An 18,415-nucleotide genomic window follows, 5' to 3' on the forward strand; every position below is an offset into this window, starting at 1 on the left:
GAGTGAAACCCTAATTCTGGAGAGAGACACTCTGCGCCACGTGTCAGGCTGCTATTGGACAGTCAAACTGGTCAACTGGTCAAAGTCAGCAGTCAAATTCTGGTCAATTTTGTAAAAATGCTTAAATAAGAGGGGCAGAATTGGAAATTGGACAGAAATTAAGTTGCTAATTAATTAAATAAAAAATAAAAATAAATGATTTTAGCAACTGACAATTTTACAACTCACAGCTTAGACACTTAGAACTCTCTGGTTTTGGCAGATACCGTCTCCACCACATCTCTCATTCTTTCTTTTATTTTCTTTCTTTCATATCATCATGTATTCCATCAAAGCCATGGAGGGCTAAGCTTTAAGGGTTGATTCCACTGTAATTTCTTAAATGGATTCTGAGGTTAGATGAATTTATATGTTTTGTTATTTTGATTATTGTTGTGGTTTTTGTTATTCTATGTCCTTTGCTTCTAAATTGAATAGAAAATAATGATTTTAAATCTACATGCATGCTAATCATATGAGTTAAGAGGTTTTTAAATAAAATTGAGACTTTACTTTGATTTTGTTTAGAAACTTTCATTTGATTAAATAAGTTTTTGCCAATAATTGAGACTTTAATTTGATTAGAGGTAATTACTTTAACTAAAATTAGTCAAGACTTTACTTTGATTAATTAAGTTTTCTATTTGGTAAAGAAACAAAGGAATAGACATGATTAGGCATAGTAAAATTAATTGAGACTGTACTTTGATTGAATTTACTATGGACAATCTAACAATTCTCACTTTTAATTGAGACTGTACTTTGATTAAAAGTGAGGATGCCAACAAATGAATTGAGTCTTTACATTGATTGATTTGTAAATCAACAACAATAATTAATTTAACAATAATCTCTAGATAACCAATGAAGAATCTTATTTAGAAAAAGCAGTGGAATTGACCTATTTACTATTACTGTGTTTACAATCTTCCGTGTCATTTTCTTTGCATATCAAAACCCCCCTATTTTTATAGTTGCTAGTTTTAAAGTACATTTTTTGAGAATCAAATATTTGAGATCAATTCCGTATTCGTTGTGAGACGACTCAGGGTTATCTTAACCCTAACTATTTTCTTCACTACAAACTGGCAATACTGAAGTTGCTAAAGTAGTGGTAATTTGATCGCCTAACGACAGTGATATCAAATTTGGCGCCGTTGCCGGGGAATACGGTTAGTATTTCTTTTATTTTGATTCTGTTTTTATTTATTTTATTTATTTTATTTTATTTTATTTTTTATTTTTTATTTTTCTTTATTATTTATTTTACGCATATACGTTTGATATAGTTTGTTATTTTGTAGTATCTAGTTTTCTGTTAATATACTCCAAGCAAAGTTCTATTTTTGTTTTGATTAAGAATTTCTTTTAAGAAATTTTTGAGACTAGTTTGGAAAACTCTGTCTAGGAAAGACTTGGTATTTAAGTTGTCCATTGTGACGCACCTCTCTTTCCTGGGAGTAGACCCAACGACATCTTAACTCATTTCTTTCTTGAAATCTTTCTCCAAAACAAGAATAGGAAGAAAAAAAAAACACACAGGGAAACACTTTCAGGTGGACTTGCATAGTGCATGACTCGGGCCAATCCGGGTCAATTTTATCAACTTGATTCAGAACTTGAAAGGAACTTGCATAAATCACGTAGGAGACTTGAACTCAGGTGTTCTACTGAAGGAGCACCATCATCATCTGAACCTACCACTGAAAGTGTACCACTAGAATCACCTCTGGTGATTAACATATCTTCTGATCCATCACCTGAACCAGAAATTCAAGAAGATAGAATGGAAGAAAGAACAATAAGAGAGTTGGCTTCACCGGATGCAGCAATTACACAAAACATGTGCATCCAATATCCAGATGGAGAATGTGAGCTTAAGTCTGGGTTAATCCATCTTTTACCCAAATTCCATGGATTAGCAGGAGAAGACCCATACCATCATTTGAAGGAATTTCATGTTGTTTGTTCATCCATGAGACCTACAACAGTGACAGAGGAACATATCAAGCTTAAGGCTTTTCCATTCTCATTGCAAGATGCCGCTAAGAATTGGTTATACTGCCTTCCGCCAGGATCCATCAATACCTGGGAGACTCTGAAAAGATTATTTCTGGAAAAGTTTTTTCCAGCATCTAGAGTTGCTGCTATTCGCAAAGATATTTATGGGATAAGGCAACAAGAAAGAGAAAGTCTTCACGAGTATTGGGAAAGATTCAAAAAGTTGTGTGCTTCCTGTCCTCATCACCAAATAAACGAGCATCTCCTCATTCAATACTTTTATGAGGGATTGAGTATCATGGATAGACAAATGATAGATGCTGCAAGTGGAGGGTCATTGATGGACAAAACGCCAACAAATGATATGCTTTTTGCTTTCCTCTCTCTTCCACTTCATCCAAGTGCTCCAATCACCAAGTGCCACCTAGCCATGCTCTACTTTCTCTTAATTACCTACAAAACAAGACAAACAAGGATTAGCATGTTGGTTTAAGTTTATCTAATCTTGGTCAAAGGTCAACTTTGGATCAAAGTCAACAAGTCAACCAAAATAAATCAACTAGAAACCAACTTAGGGAATTCAAACTAAAGTAATGCAAAACAAAGATAAAGGTGATGGAATAGAAAACTCCCCTCTAGACATGCTTCTAGTGATCCTTCTTGAGGGAGCTTCTAAGGAGGTGGTCATGCCTTCATCACAAAACCAACGACATTGGGTCGCTTGGCCTAGACAATCACAACTGTGTGGTCGCCAGTCAAAACTAGATCTTCGACGGTGATGGCATCGGACAACGGCTCTGGCAGTGGATCCAGTGAAAGAGGCAACAAAAAATGATCTTTAGAGACTCTTATGCACTAGATACCATATTAAATATAGTGAAACTAGGTATGAGATTAATCTACCTTATGTAGAAAATACACATAGGAGTTGTATTTATAATGAAGAAAATATGGGTTAAGCCCAAAATACACATGAAGAATGATAACAATGGAAACTGAAAAATAAGACAAAGATAAGATATCTAATGATATCTTAACAATTACAATCACTAAGATATTCTAGTCTTACTTGAATTACCATGATTTCATGTATTATCTTATATTCATTCCAAATAACATAATTATTCCATTCTTATATACTAATAACATTTCTTAAACCATTTCTATTCATATATCGCATCATATTAATCAACTTAATCATGTCAACTTAATCAATTTTAGGATGATAAATTTCCTTAGCAATGCATGTCTCAGTTTGGCTGCTCCTAATTTCACTCTAGTAGGTTTGGCTTCCAATATTTGTGGGTTTAGCATGACAAAGTTTCATGTGTCATTGCTTAGAGGTAAAAACATTGATTGAAAACAACTTTATATATCAAGAAAATAAACAATTAAGTTATTGTTACCAATTGGATGTACTTAAATTGTGGAGTTGGTAAGGAAGACCAAGTTAATTTTATTGTAACTAATCATCAATTGAAAAAAAAAAGTAGTATGGTGATGTGTCCATCTTTAAGCTTAAAATTGTGAGAATGAAAGGAGGAGAATCCATGGATGCTTGGAAGGCACGAAAGCTAGGAAGAATGAGGAGGAAGATGTTCGACCATGGTGTTTGGAGAAGACTTTCAAGTGAGGTTAGGCCAACACTCAAGGAATGAGGCTCGAAGAAGTCACTAAGGGGAGCTCTAGCCTAAGTTGATTGACAAAAGGATAGGTGTCTAAGTCTTCTCAATAGAGTTTCTCTATTACATTCATGAATGGTTTCTACAAGGTCCTTAGCTCTTTATTTATAGGAGAAAGGAGAGCTAGGTGGTCTAGAAAAGTAGAGGAAGAAAAGATCTAGAATGTGATAATTGGAGTCAAAAAGAGAGATGCTTAGGGGCACTAATTGGAGTAGCTTGCTCACCAAGCTTGGTGCAAATTCTATAAGTTTTATGCACCTTCCTTCAAGAGCCATTAAGGTAGGCCCAAAACTTTCTTGGTCCAAAACACTTATAAGGCCCAAAAGCTCTCCAAGGTATATATTGTAAGTTTTGAAATGATTGAAATGTCAAGAAGGGGGGTTGAATTGGCTAGTTAAAAATAAGATTTCTTTTGAAGGTTTAAAATTGTTTTAAATTGAATCAATTCGATCACCAAGTTTGGATGCAAACACCTTTGGAAAGTACACTTTCAACCGATCAAAAATAGAGTTAGTCGATTGATTTTACTAAACAGATGTTGTACTGATATAATCAATCGATTGAATCAGAAAAGTAGTCGACTAAAATACTGAGAAAAATACATAAATGCAGATTTGTAATTTAATGCACGAGCAATGTAAAAGATCAGTCAAGACAGGTTCCGATGAGTTATACAAACATGCTCAATACCGTAGATGCCACCAAAAGACTCAAGAATATCAAAAGGATGGTTTAAATCCAAATTCTTTAAACTGTAAATGATAAAGCAAGAGAGAAGGGTAAGAGAAAAGATTGATGCACAAGATTTTTATACTAGTTCACTCAAACCTGAGTTACATCCAGTTTGTCAAGGCAACCCAAGCCTAACTTTACACTATTTCAAAAGATTTACAAAGTTTACATCCTTACACTTTCAAAATAAGAAAAAACACATACAAAAGACTCTTGAATCACACAAGAATCAAACTAGCATAGCAAGACACCTCTTGCAGACTTGGAAAACCACCAAGCACACACAAAGCTTGAGAAAGATTAACCTTAGTGGTAGCAAAGCCCTACCTACCACAAACACATTTTCCAAGCTTCAAGACACAAGCAAAATGCTTCAAGAATTGATCCAACATCAATCTTCACCAACTGCAATCTGTATGATCACGAAAGAGAGAGAATTCTCAAGTTTTTAGAAGAGTTTCACTCTCAAAAATGGTTTCCTTACCTCTCTTTCGAAAAATACAACTCTTATAGTCTAATTGTTACGAAATCCAACAGGTTGATTTTAAAATCAATCGGTTGATTTTACTTAACTTAAGTGAAATCAGTCGATTAAAAAATAAATCAACTGATTGAATAAGTCACAGTTTAAAATTACTGCAGTTAACCTTTAAATATGTTAAAAATTCATTCAACAGATTAAAAGACACATTTTAACCTGTTGAAAAATATTTCAACAGATTAAAAAACACACTAAAGACCTTATACATCTAATAAATGCTAAATGGTCTACAAAGAGAATTACAAACTTCAAGCTTGTTTTCCTAATGATTGATCATATGGAGGGCACGCGTTCAAGGCTTATGCAACATGAGCAACATCAAATCTCCATAACTTCATCAATTTAAGCATAATTCCAAAGCAATGGATTCAAGTTACTTCAACAAAGCTTCATCAAATTTTCAAGAAACACACCAACCAGACTTCGCGTGTCAACATATATGGTCCAAAGAAAATCCTATTCTACTGAGTCCATAATATACAATCCAAAATTAAATCCTAATCTAATATTTAAACAATATTGCCTCCAAAGATAAGAGCTTAGGCCTTCTTAGTAGTTAAGGTTCACTCTTCTTGTCTGCACTTTGCTAAGGCCGAGGCGTTTGCCATCATATGGTGTATGTAACGATCTCTCTAGTGTTCTCTACTTTTACTTTTGATCCGGCACATTTTTAACCTCTTATGGCTTTTTCTAAAAGAAGTAGAATACAATATTTTAATTTAGATTGGGTTGTGGGCCTTTTTTTTTCATCCGGGGTTGTTGCTTTATATTTGAAAAAGGTTTAGTTCTTCTTTTGATCAAGTTTTTGTGTTTTTGTATGGTTAGTTTGCTCCTTTATCTTATGATTTGAACTATTTGGGTTCTTTTTAGCATGCATGTCAAATTTGAGCATAGGGTATTCAATGTTTTGAAGGAGAGAATGTTTAGTCCTCTTTATGTGATGATCAAGTTTGATGCTTTGTCCCAATCGTGTCATTAAAAAGCACATTAAGGGTATATCTGGAATATGCAGAATTCTTCCAATTACATTAGACAGTTTTTATCATTTATTTATTATGTATTTCCTTCACAAATATTATCATATTGGGGTTAGGGTTAGTTTTTCCCAACGAGGTGAATTAACAATGGTATTTTTTGAGAGGATCCACATTTGGTCTTTTAAAAGATGGTACATGTAAAAAAAAAAAAAGAGATAAAAAATCTCGTCTGTTGATTGATAATTACCATGATTATTATTATCTTTCTCTGGTAATAACTTGTGGCTATTAACTAAATTTATGATTTGTGGTTATTGTTTTGTTTGCACTGAAGCAAGGTTAAAAGGCCCAAAATTATTTTGTGGAATCTAAGTCTATAAAATAAAATTAAAAGGCCCAAAATAATACACATATAACTTATTTTTCAGTAGTGTGTTCATTAATTGAATAAAGCTGACTTGGCTTAGCAACATCATCTCCTATAATGAAAACTCAAAATTTTATCATTAATATAGTTTAATAATAATAGTTAGCATATCCTCTCTAGTCCTGCTGACAACCCATCAGATTATAAGTCAACCCATAAGATTATACGTCATACATACATAAACTCAAATCTTTAAAGGTTCCATCATTTAAAAAAATCTGAAAAATACATAGTGTAACGTCCCATTTAATTATTAAACGAAATTAAAGAAAACGTCACGTGATAAAGTATAGCAGCGTAGTCTTGGGAAAGAAATCGTAAATAAAATGACTCCAGCCCAGATGGCTAAGCTACTGAATCACCACTCCCTTGCTGACCACGAGAACCTCGCCCATCTGCTCCCATCAACCAAGTTGATGATCATCGCAAGGAAGAACAGCCACATACAACACAACCATGTAACAAAACGGGTAAGCTAGAGCCAACACATACTCATCATACAGTCAAATATATTTTCATCATCTCACATCCATATAACAACCAAACATGTTATGACTCTTCATTCAATACACTACGACTTGACTCGACTCATCCGGATACGTATAACCTAGTCGGATTCAGCGGATGCTTGCACTTGTGGTGGATACCTCTGCTCGACCCTGAGCTGCTCGATCCCTGAGCTATGTAATACAAGTGTTACGATGAATCAAAATCTCTCCCACCACAAGGTTAGCCCTTAATGAAGTTCAGGCCTCCTGCTACTCTCACCACAGGAATCAGTCCGCTCTAAGTGAGACTAACTGACCCCTTAGAGTGTCAGGATACAGTCTTTACCTTGAATCCTTACTTAGTTATACAGATGGGGCACCACCATGGACACCCACTAACAGGGGCCATGGGATTACGTCCTGACCACTGAAGCGTAGCCCCGAAGGTCTCACCTAGAGACCCCAGGGAATTACACGCTGACACGGACCAACACTTATAAACAACAGTAGGAGAACATCAAATATCATATTTATAATTTCATACACCTCGCATTTTGGATCTATGCATCTGATCATCACCACCCCATGAATCTAGGGCCTCATCTCGTATCATTAACGTGTTCCTTTAGTTCCAAACCTCTCACACATTTCACATGCCAATAACATACCCAACCCGACATACACAATTCGCGATTCATGCCAAGCACGCATAATACTCCATTATATACATGTTTCTCATCATACAATTCACACCCAACCCAATATCAATCATCCAAGAATAACAAACACCCCAAACAGCGCACTGCCTCGCTCAATCCCTCGCTCAGGCTGAGGGGTCTCGCTCAGGCGAGACGTGCTCGCTCAGGCGAGCCCCCCCTTCGCCTGGGCGAGGGTTCGATGGAGCACTCAGGAAACATCACGGGATCTCGCTTAAGCGAGATCCCTCTCGCCTGGGCGAGGTGTTCCCTCGCTCAAGAGTTCAAGCAGGTCGCCTGGGCGACCTTTCGTGCAATAGCCCTGGGCGAGCTCCCTGTTTCATCTCGCCTAGGCGAGATTGACTCGCTTGGGCGAGATTTACAGGTCTCGCCACTGTTCTTCACTGTAACAGCCATGTATATCAAATCAACCAAACATAACAAGCATTTAATCACACCAACACGAAGGATTCATCCAGGAAATCAGTAACTCACTCAAGAACAGCCAAGACAACACCTAAAAGACTGAAACCCTAACTTCCCGTACCTGGAAAATGGGTTTGTACAGGGCGTTCGACGTGGGACCAAGGAGCACAGCAGCTCTAGAACGCACAGGAGCTGAAAATAGAAGGCACACGAAACCAAGGCAGATTAGTACCCAACCCTAACTGCGGAAAATACAAGGGGGAAAGTAAAATAGGACTCTAATGGTCTAGAGGGGTTACTTACGTGGGGTAGAAGCTGATTCGGGGCTAGCTCGAGAGACTTAGGGAGGAACCCTAGCAGAGCTCTAGAGCGGAAGGAGAAGGTGACGACTGCAGAGTTTCTGCAATAGTGAGAGTGAGTGTGGAATTAGGGCAGACTTAGGGACTTATACGTTGGGCCGGCCTTAGGCCCACTCACAAAGGCAGCCCATCTTAGGGCAGAATATAAAAATGGGGCCTTACATTCTCCCTAACAAGAAAATTTTCGACCTCGAAAATAAAGACTCACCAGGTAAACAAATGTGGATGTGATTTTCTCATGTCCTCCTCTAGCTCCCAAGTCGAGTCTCCCTGTCCTCCGGTCCCAGATAACTTTGACAAGACTAACGATCTTTCCACGACGTTCCTCAACCTTGCTATCCTCAAGGGCGATGGGTGGTACTTCCACTGTGAGATCTTCCCTGATCTGTATATCCTCAGCTTCCAACACGTGAGCCGGATCGAACACGTACTTCCTCAACTGCGAGACATGAAACACTGGATGTAGGTTTGCCAACTGCGGGGGTAAAGCTATCTCGTAGGCCACCGGTCCGATCCTCCTGGTGATCTGATATGGGCCAAGGAATTTGGGTGAAAGCTTCCTTGAGCGGAGAGCCCTTCCCACACCCGTGGTTCGGGTCACCCTCAAGAACACATGATCTCCTACTGCAAACTCCAAAGGCCTCCTCTTGCGATCCGCATAGGCCTTCTGCCTACTCTGAGACGCCAACATCCTATCCCTCACCATCCTCACCTCCTCGGTGGTCTGCTCTAACAACTCTGGTCCAACTAATACTGCCTCCCCATCCTGATACCAACAGAGAGGAGTCCTACACCTCCTGCCATAAAGAGCCTCGTATGGCGCCATGCCAATGCTCGCATGAAAACTGTTGTTGTAGGTAAACTCGATCAAAGGCAGTACTTCATCCCAAGCTCCCAGATGGTCCAATATACATGTCCTCAACAAGTCCTCTAATGACTGGATCGTTCTCTCAGACTGCCCGTCGGTCTGAGGGTGATAAGCTGAACTCATGGTGAGCTTGCTACCCATAGCACTCTGTAACGTCTGCCAAAACCGGGACGTGAACCGCGGGTCTCTGTCGGAAACTATGCTCGAGGGCACCCCATGAAGTCTTATTATCTCCTTAATGTACAACTGAGCCAGTTTGGCCATAGACATCCTCAAGTTCATCGCCAAAAAGTGTGCACTCTTGGTCAGTCGATCTACTATCACCCAGATGGCGTCATGTCCTCTAAATGTTCGTGGCAAATGGGTCACAAAGTCCATCGAGATGCTATCCCATTTCCACACCGGTACCTCCAACGACTGTAGAATGCCACCGGGCCTCTGATGCTCCACCTTCGCCTTCTGACACGTTAAACAAGCTGATACAAACTGAGCCACATCTTTCTTCATCCCCTGCCACCAGAAAGTTTCCTTGAGGTCCTGGTACATCTTAGTCATGCCAGGATGCAAACTAAGACGACTCTTGTGTCCTTCCTCAAGAATCAACTTTCTCAACTCAGCATCATCCGGTATGCATACTCTGCCTCGAAACCTCAGTATGTCATCATCACTTACAGCAAAGTCTCTGGCTTCCTCTGATCCAAGTTGTTCCCTAACTCTGTTCAGACTAGCATCCAACAACTGCCTCTCTCTGATCGAGCCCAAGAAGTCACTAGATATAGTAAGGGTACTGCACCTAATGGACTCGGACCCCAACTCCACCTGTATCCTCAAGTCTCTGAACTTCTCTAGTAGTTCTACCTCTTTTATCATGAGGTGTGCTGTATGTACCGTCTTCCTACTCAGGGCATCTGCCACCACATTTGCCTTCCCCGGATGGTATAGAAGTTCGAAGTCATAATCCTTGAGGAGTTCCATCCATCTCCTCTGCCTCATGTTCAGCTCCTTCTGATCAAACAAGTACTTTAAGCTCTTGTGGTCGCTGAACACCCGAAACTGAGCACCATACAGATAGTGCCTCCAGATCTTCAAGGCGAAAACTATAGCCGCCAATTCCAAGTCATGAGTGGGATAATTACGCTCATGTATCTTAAGCTGCCTTGAAGCATATGTCACTACCTTCTTTTCTTACATCAAAACACAACCAAGTCCAAGATGAGACGTGTCGCAGTAGATTTCAAACGGTTTCCCCACATCCGGAATTACCAATATAGGAGCACTCGTCAATCTCCTCTTTAACTCTTGAAAGCTCTCCTCACACTTGTCCCTCCAAGTGAAGGGTTGGTCTTTCCGGGTAAGCAGAGTCAGAGGTGCCACTATCTTGGAGAATCCCTCTATGAATCTCCTGTAGTAGCCCGCTAACCCCACAAAGCTTCTGATCTCTGTGGCCGACTTGGGACTTTCCCACTTTACCACTGCCTCGACCTTTGTCGGGTCCACTGCAATCCCTTGGGCGGATATCACATGCCCCAAGAACTGAACTTCATCCATCCAGAACTCGCACTTGGACAACTTGGCATACAGCTGCTTCTCTCTCAAAACACCAAGCACCAACCTCAGGTGTTCTGCATGTTCCTCCTGCGTCCTAGAGTAGATAAGGATGTCGTCTATGAAGACTACGACAAACTTATCTAGGAAAGGTCGGAAGTCCTGTTCATGTAGTCCATAAACACTGCTGGAGCGTTGGTCACACCAAACGGCATAACCACGTACTCGTAGTGGCCATACCTGGATCTGAAGGCTATCTTCTGTACATCATCAGCCTTTACCAAAATCTGGTGGTACCCTGATCGCATATCTATCTTCGAGAACACTGATGACCCATGCAACTGATCCATCAAGTCGTCAATCCTCGGGAGCGGATACTTGTTCTTGATAGTCATCTTGTTCAATTGCCTGTAATCCACACACAGGCGTGAACTCCCGTCCTTCTTCTTCACCAACAACACTGGTGCTCCCCAAGGTGAAGTGCTGGGTCGGATGAAATGTTTCTCCATCAGATCCTCTATCTGTTTCTTGAGCTCTACCAACTTTGCTGGAGCCATACGATACGGAGCCATCGATACCGGACCGGTGCCTGAGACTAGATCGATGGAGAACTCCACCTCTCTATTGGGAGGCAATCCCGGTACCTCCTCCGGAAACACATCCACAAACTCCTGAACAACCGGTATCACTGACGTTGCCTCTCCTCTCTCCACCTCCATATGCGTGAAGATCATGTAGCACTGCGCACCGTCCTGTAGCTCTCTCATAACTCCCTGGGAGGATACCAACTCAAGCTCCTTTGAGTCGGGAAACAACAACTTCTTCTCCCGACAATCTATCAGAATGCTATTGGCAGAGAGCCAATCCATCCCTAAGATCACCTCCAACTCTTGTAGAGGTAGGCAGATTAAGTTCACCATGTACCTGCGCCCCTCTACCTCCATTGGAAGCCTAGCACACAAGGACGACGTCCTGACCAAACCCGACGCCGGAGTAAACACCGCAAGCTCACACTGCAGCTCGCGCACCGGCAAACCCAACCGTTCCACACATGCAAAAGACACAAAAGAGTGTGTCGCTCCAGAATCATACAACACACAACACCTCATCCCAGAAATCACACAATAACCCATAACAAGGTTACCTGAACCTGCAGCCTCAGCTCCGGTCATGGCATAGACTCTGCCCGTCGCCTGAGGCCTGTTGCCTCTGTCCCTCCCCTGATGCTGCTGGGGTGTCTGAACCGGAGGGCGTGTCGTTGCCCTAGAAAGGTTGGGGCAATCTCTCCCAAAGTGGTCTTCCTTGCCACAGTTGTTGCACCTGCGGTAACCCTCCCTACGTGGACAAGCATGTCTCGGGTGGGGTCCTCCACATGTGTAACACTGCACTCGCCCCTGCTGAGGAGGAAGACCCCTAGACCCCTGAGGCTGATGGTGTGGTCTATCATACGGTCTCCTCCTCTCCTCATGTCTGGGCCTGGACCCAGATGGTCCGCCGATCCTCTAAGGCGGCTGTGGCTGCTGTGGGCGCTGGCCTTCCACCTCGCGCTTCATCTTCTCCATCACTCTGGCCTTCTCTACCAGAGCAGCAAAGTCCTTGATGGACAAAGGAGCTACCATCAAGCGGATGTCACCGCGGAGCCTGTTCTCAAACTTCCTGCATCGCCACTCCTCATCAAGTGGTAGGGTATAGAAACGGCTGAGGTGCTTGAACCTCTCAGCATACTCAGTGACAGTCTTCCCTCCCTGGGTCAACTGGAGGAACTCCACCTCCTTGGCGTACCGAATGCTGTCGGGAAAGTACTCGAAGAGGAATCTCTCCCTGAAAGCCTCCCACGATACGGGCTCATCCCTCTCCTCCAGGATGGATCGAGTGCTGCTCCACCAATGCTCTGCCTCCCCCGTGAGCATATACACAGAGAACGCCAACCTGTTCTCTGCAGGGCACATCTTCGCATCATAGATGCGCTCCAGGTCCTTCAGCCATTGGTCTGCGGCGTCAGGACTGGTCTTCCCGTCAAACTTCGTCGGGTGGTGTTTCAGAAAGTCCTCCAGGCTCCACTCCCTAACTGTAGGTCGTGGTTCAGGACCAAACACAGGGGCAGTCGCCCTGTTCTCCTCCAACTGGCGGAGGGCCTCCATATGCTGCCGATGAGCATCCTCGGCAGCTATCCTCGCAGCCTCCATCTGCTGCATCACAGCCTGCTGCTGCTCAAACGACGCTGCCTGCCGCTGCATGGATGCCTCATGCTGCTGCATCATCGCAGCACTCTGCTGCGTCATAGCTGCTACCATTGCCTCTATGGCTCTGGCGATATCTGGTGTGTCCTCCTGGGATGACTGAGAAGCTCAGCGAGGAGGTGCCATAATCCACTGGCACACAGAAAATCACTTGGTTAGGCTCGATAAAGGCAAGAATTTAACTAAGAACACTCAGAAGATACACAGAGAAAGCTAAGTGGACATCCAAGTCCATAGACCTAAGGAATGACCGCTCTGATACCATAAATGTAACGTCGCATTTAATTATTAAACGAAATTAAAGAAAACGTCACGTGATAAAGTATAGCAGCGTAGTCTTGGGGTCCTTAACGCAACCCCTACAACCTGGCACACCACGATGCCAACATAAAACAGATACAATTCTAATAAGGTGTGTAGAGTAAGAAATCATAAGACGATACAGGGGCCGTAGCCCTAAAGAAATCGTAAATAAAATGACTCCAGCCCAGATGGCTAAGCTACTGAATCACCACTCCCTTGCTGACCACGAGAACCTCGCCCATCTGCTCCCATCAACCAAGTTGATGATCATCGCAAGGAAGAACAGCCACATACAACACAACCATGTAACAAAACGGGTAAGCTAGAGCCAACACATACTCATCATACAGTCAAATATATTTTCATCATCTCACATCCATATAACAATCAAACATGTTATGACTCTTCATTCAATACACTACGACTCGACTCGACTCATCCGGATACGTATAACCTAGTCGGATTCAGCGGATGCTTGCACTTGTGGTGGATACCTCTGCTCGACCTTGAGCTGCTCGATCCCTGAGCTATGTAATACAAGTGTTACGATGAATCAAAATCTCTCCCACCACAAGGTTAGCCCTTAATGAAGTTCAGGCCTCCTGCTACTCTCACCACAAGAGTCAGTCCGCTCTAAGTGAGACTAACTGGCCCCTTAGAGTGTAAAATAGGACTCTGATGGTCTAGAGGGGTTACTTACGTGGGGTAGAAGCTGATTCGGGGCTAGCTCGAAAGACTTAGGGAGGAACCCTAGCAGAGCTCTAGAGCGGAAGGAGAAGGTGACGGCTGCGGAGTTTCTGCAATAGTGAGAGTGAGTGTGGAATTAGGGCAGACTTAGGGACTTATACGTTGGGCCGGCCTTAGGCCAACTCACAAAGGCAGCCCATCAACTTTAGGGCAGAATATAAAAATGGGGCCTTACACATAGAACACTTAACTCATTTTTTCACTTATCAAAAATTCAATTAGACCTAAAAATTGTAGATTATCAATATACACCCTTTTATTTTAAGTTCAACTAAAACTATAAATAAGTACCTAGCAACCAAGTAACACGTCAACATTATAATACTCTTCAAAATTGAAGAATCAAGAAAGTGAAAGGGTCAATCTGAGCAACTAAGTGCAATAACAAGAGACCTTTATTCTAAGATCCCAACATTCATAGTGAAATATTGTATATCCTAGACCACATGTTGCAATTTCAACAAAATCTAACGGTTAATTAAGTAAGAATTGAGGTTTTACTAAAACAACTCAGAAACAGAAATAGTGTGATGTTCAACTACCTAAAAAATGCGAAATCAATTTCTCTAAGCACATGCATCAAATTTACAATCCCAACGACAAGAGTTAAGAAATATGTTTTAGTAGTATCATATCAAAATTTGAGTTAGATCTAATGGTTAACAAATAGGAATTGAGACTTAACCGAAACAACTCAGAAAATAGAAATCAAGAAAAACATAAACAAAAAACCACAATCAAACAAATCAACCCATCCAAACTAAAATAAAAAAATCCATCCAATAATCATGCCATCAAAGTTCATTTATTAACTTAAAAACTAGGCAACGATTATAATTAAACTGATCCCTTACTACTACTAATTATCAACTTGTCACATCTAAACTCACACAAGCATAAATATCTACAAAAAATCAAATATATAAGAAAGTTAGCCCCTTACCTTAAAGTAGTTTAACATTTGTTCCTTTGTTGAGTGTTCGATAACGAAATTGAAAATGATGAGGGTCCGGTGGTGATTGATTCCACTGGTGTTGGAGTAGTAATATAGATGGTTTGAATAAGGTGAATGATTAAGTACAAAGTTCCTTAAACCGTGTTGATTAAAGAATCATGGGAGTGTGAAATGTATGTTGGTAATGAAGCTGTATGAATGGGTTAGAGTGGTGAAGAAGATAATTAAAAGTGGTGAGATCTTTGGTTACGGTTAAAGAGCATAAAATTTTGAATTATTAGCTCATTGTTAGGTAAAGGAAAGGAGATGTTTCTTCACTTTTTATTTTTCTTACAATAAAATAGGATTAGGATAAAACTTTATATACTAGTAACTAGTAACATTACTATTATTTTACTAAATAAAATATTTTCCTGGGTCTTAAATTGTGTATGTGAAATTTTCTATAGTTCTGATATCTAACTTATAATTGATCAGGCTATACACTCTATTTGCTTCACTAGACGCGTCGGATAGACTATGCTTCAGTATACAAGTCTGTTGGACCATGATTCATCCTATGAGGGCTGCATGCATCTCAGTGTGCGAAGTTTGTTAAGGTTATCTTTCACAAAAAAATATTTGTTTTCCAGTATGAACTCTGGTCAAATTATCTTTTAAAAAAATCGTTCTGAAAAAAAAAAATATTGCACGTCTTTCAAAAACCCAAATGAGGAGTGGTAGAAAATGAGGTGACATTAACATTACAAACTTTTTTTTGGATAAAATTACAAGACATACTGAGGTATATGTTCCACTACAGTTGTTAGTAGCAGGACTTACAACAGCTACAACTAATTTCAGTTTTAATAATGGATTCAAAACCACCAAATAAAAATGTGGGGAAAAAGAAAGCACAAGAACTAATACATGACTGTTATAAAACTGAAATCTAAGTTCTTCATTTATATTTTTTAGACATAACTCACTTGGCCATCATCACCTTAACGAACTCCTCGTAGTTTATTTGGCCATCACCATCAACATCAGCCTCACGAATCATCTCATCAACCTCTTCATCAGTGAGCTTCTCTCCAAGGTTTGTCATCACATGGCGGAGCTCAGCAGCAGAGATGAACCCATTTTGATCCTTGTCGAATACCCGGAATGCCTCTTTGAGCTCCTCCTCAGAATCAGTATCCTTCATCTTCCTGGCCATGAGGTTTAGAAACTCAGGGAAGTCAATGGTACCATTCCCATCAGCATCCACTTCGTTGATCATGTCCTGGAGTTCTGCCTCAGTTGGGTTTTGCCCCAATGAACGCATAACAGTTCCGAGCTCCTTAGTTGTGATACAACCTGAAAATTCAACCCATATACAATAAAATCAATAACGGCTTCTAATTCACAGCCTAGTCCATAATTCACCAGTCCATATTAGTTACATTATTATCATTAACCAGTCACTCCCACAGAGGATAGAATGTATAATAGACTTTTTTCATACAATCATTTCAGGGTTCACGTACTATATAATATAGTCAAACGTTGTCATGTATGAAGCTGTCTTCCTGATTTCCGCCTTTAGCATCACGATCTTGACCATCACATATTATTGACCAGAAAGCAGAAATAAATGTAGAATAACGAGTAAAGACCATGATCCTTTCACGAACTATGTTTTAACAAAATTTATCTTTTATAACACACCAAATATTTTTCTTTTCTTTCCGACTCATATCAAACCTTTATTTCATTTGACATATGTCCTTTATCAAAAGTTTGGTAATAAAACTTTCTCGAAACATAATTTTCAAACGAGTAAACCACCTACAAGCTACTATTTGTTCCTTTCTTCTTTCTCTTTTCCCAAAGTTGAATAAACCAAAACGTCATACATAACAACATGACCTAGAACCTTACGAAAAATAATAAGAAACATTTTTCTTTTCGGAAATATATAAAAAAACACACGATATTACATGCAACTCACCTATCAAAAACAAAAAATTGAAACAAGCTACATATTTTCAATAGTATCCTCCGTCCCTTTTCTTTCATCTCCTCAAAAACCAAAAAGAAACATGAAAAAAAAAAATCACTAGAATAAAAATATTAACGTCAAAAGTTTTGCCCACTGAGCATAATTAATAAGTATAATGATGATAAACAGCATATGCATATATCACAAATGAAAAACCCGTATACTTGTTAAAGTAATATTGTCAAGAATTTATAATTGGTTGATTCATATAAACCTTCATAATTCGTAGATTTAAACTAATAATGACAATAATCGAGATCAAAGTCCACTAAATTGAAAAAGAAAAAGATAAAATAAAATAAAATAAAATCAGACTCTGTAATTTCCAAATTAGCGACCGATCTATGAAAAGCAGAATCGCCAAAATCAAATTAAACACTCAAAGCATGAGAGAGCAAACCATCGCCGTCCTTGTCGAACAAGCTAAAGGCCTCCTTAAACTCGGAGATCTGTTCGTCGGTGAGTTGATCGGCCATTGATTTGTTCTTCGGTGAGTCAAGTCGTTCTTTCTTTTCTTCTTTCGTTCGATTTTCTTCGATCGAATATGAGAGTGAGAGAGAAAGCCCGTTTGAATGCGAATGCGAATTGATGGATGGTTATGGTTACAAACAAGTGTCGTTGGCGTTGTTTATAGAGGAAGGACCTTCGGTGGCATCAATCAATCAATGTTATCACTGTTACGTAACGCAACGCAACGCAACGCAACGCGGTATCCACACACCTTTACCGTCTTTTACTTTTCTCTTTTCGCAATTTCCTTTATTTTTAAATAAATAGAAAAAAATATTTACGACTTTAATTAAAAAATAGAAGAAAAAAACCATAATTAAAATACGAATATTTAATTATGAAGGTTTAATATTTTAATGGTTAAATATGTTTTTAAGAAATTGAAATCGTTCTAAATTCAAATTTTATTATTTTTGGTACTGAACTTTAGACACTAATGAATTTAGTTTTTCTCATCTAACCACATTAAATTTTATATCACGTGGTGAAAAATATTCTACTAAGATATATGACATATTACTACGATATTTGACATGTATAGTCAATGTAGCAAAAACTAAAAAATTACAATTTAAAAAAAAAATCGATCAAAACTAAATTATAATTATAATTAAAATTTAAATAAATTTCAATATAATTCAAATAAAAATTAAAATTAAAAAAAAATACAAAATTATCTATGTGTTGGCTAAAAAAACAACCTAACCTAACCCAAATGCAAAGTCCAACTTAACAAAAAATACTTGCATGACCCTTTATTTCACCAACCCGACTCACCACAGGTTCAACCCGGATTAGTCGGGTTCTAAGTGAATCGGGTCAAAAATCAACCTGTATTAAAATTTATAAAAAAATTT

General features: G+C 39.7%; 2 protein-coding genes across 3 annotated transcripts; both read right to left on the reverse strand.

The window, feature by feature from the left end:
• Positions 1 to 12,282: 12,282 nt before the first annotated feature.
• On the reverse strand, positions 12,283 to 15,594 carry LOC114181829 (uncharacterized). The gene is made up of 2 exons (XM_028068422.2): positions 14,024 to 15,594; positions 12,283 to 13,152 (listed from the first exon to the last, which is right to left on the reverse strand). Exon 2 carries the CDS (start codon positions 13,072 to 13,074, stop codon positions 12,283 to 12,285), a length of 792 nt encoding a protein of 263 aa, XP_027924223.2. The 5' UTR covers positions 13,075 to 13,152; positions 14,024 to 15,594.
• Positions 15,595 to 15,742: 148 nt separating this feature from the next.
• LOC114181830 (calmodulin) lies at positions 15,743 to 17,748 on the reverse strand. Of its 2 annotated transcripts, none has more exons than XM_028068423.2 (2): positions 17,449 to 17,748; positions 15,743 to 16,363 (listed from the first exon to the last, which is right to left on the reverse strand). In XM_028068423.2, the coding sequence occupies exons 1-2, from the start codon at positions 17,522 to 17,524 to the stop codon at positions 15,990 to 15,992; spliced, it is 450 nt and encodes a 149-aa protein (XP_027924224.1). In that variant the 5' UTR covers positions 17,525 to 17,748; the 3' UTR covers positions 15,743 to 15,989. The 2 variants fall into 2 exon arrangements, with proteins under 2 accessions (XP_027924224.1, XP_027924225.1); XM_028068424.2 differs by lacking the exon at positions 17,449 to 17,748 and adding an exon at positions 16,534 to 17,410.
• Between the last annotated feature and the right edge of the window lie 667 nt (positions 17,749 to 18,415).

This window comes from Vigna unguiculata, chromosome 4, assembly GCF_037176805.1.
Source record: "Vigna unguiculata cultivar grain cowpea cultivar isolate G323 ecotype 2 chromosome 4, ASM3717680v1, whole genome shotgun sequence".
NCBI classification, from domain to species: domain Eukaryota; kingdom Viridiplantae; phylum Streptophyta; class Magnoliopsida; order Fabales; family Fabaceae; genus Vigna; species Vigna unguiculata.

Bases quoted from the DNA above. Each gene is read 5' to 3' on its own strand.
- LOC114181830 (XM_028068423.2), bottom strand. From the start codon at position 17,524: ATGGCCGATCAACTCACCGACGAACAGATCTCCGAGTTTAAGGAGGCC. The intron at 16,364-17,448 runs GTTTGCTCTCTC...TTGAATTTTCAG, and splicing joins GTTCGACAAGGACGGCGATG to GTTGTATCACAACTAAGGAG.
- LOC114181829 (XM_028068422.2), bottom strand. From the start codon at position 13,074: ATGGTAGCAGCTATGACGCAGCAGAGTGCTGCGATGATGCAGCAGCAT.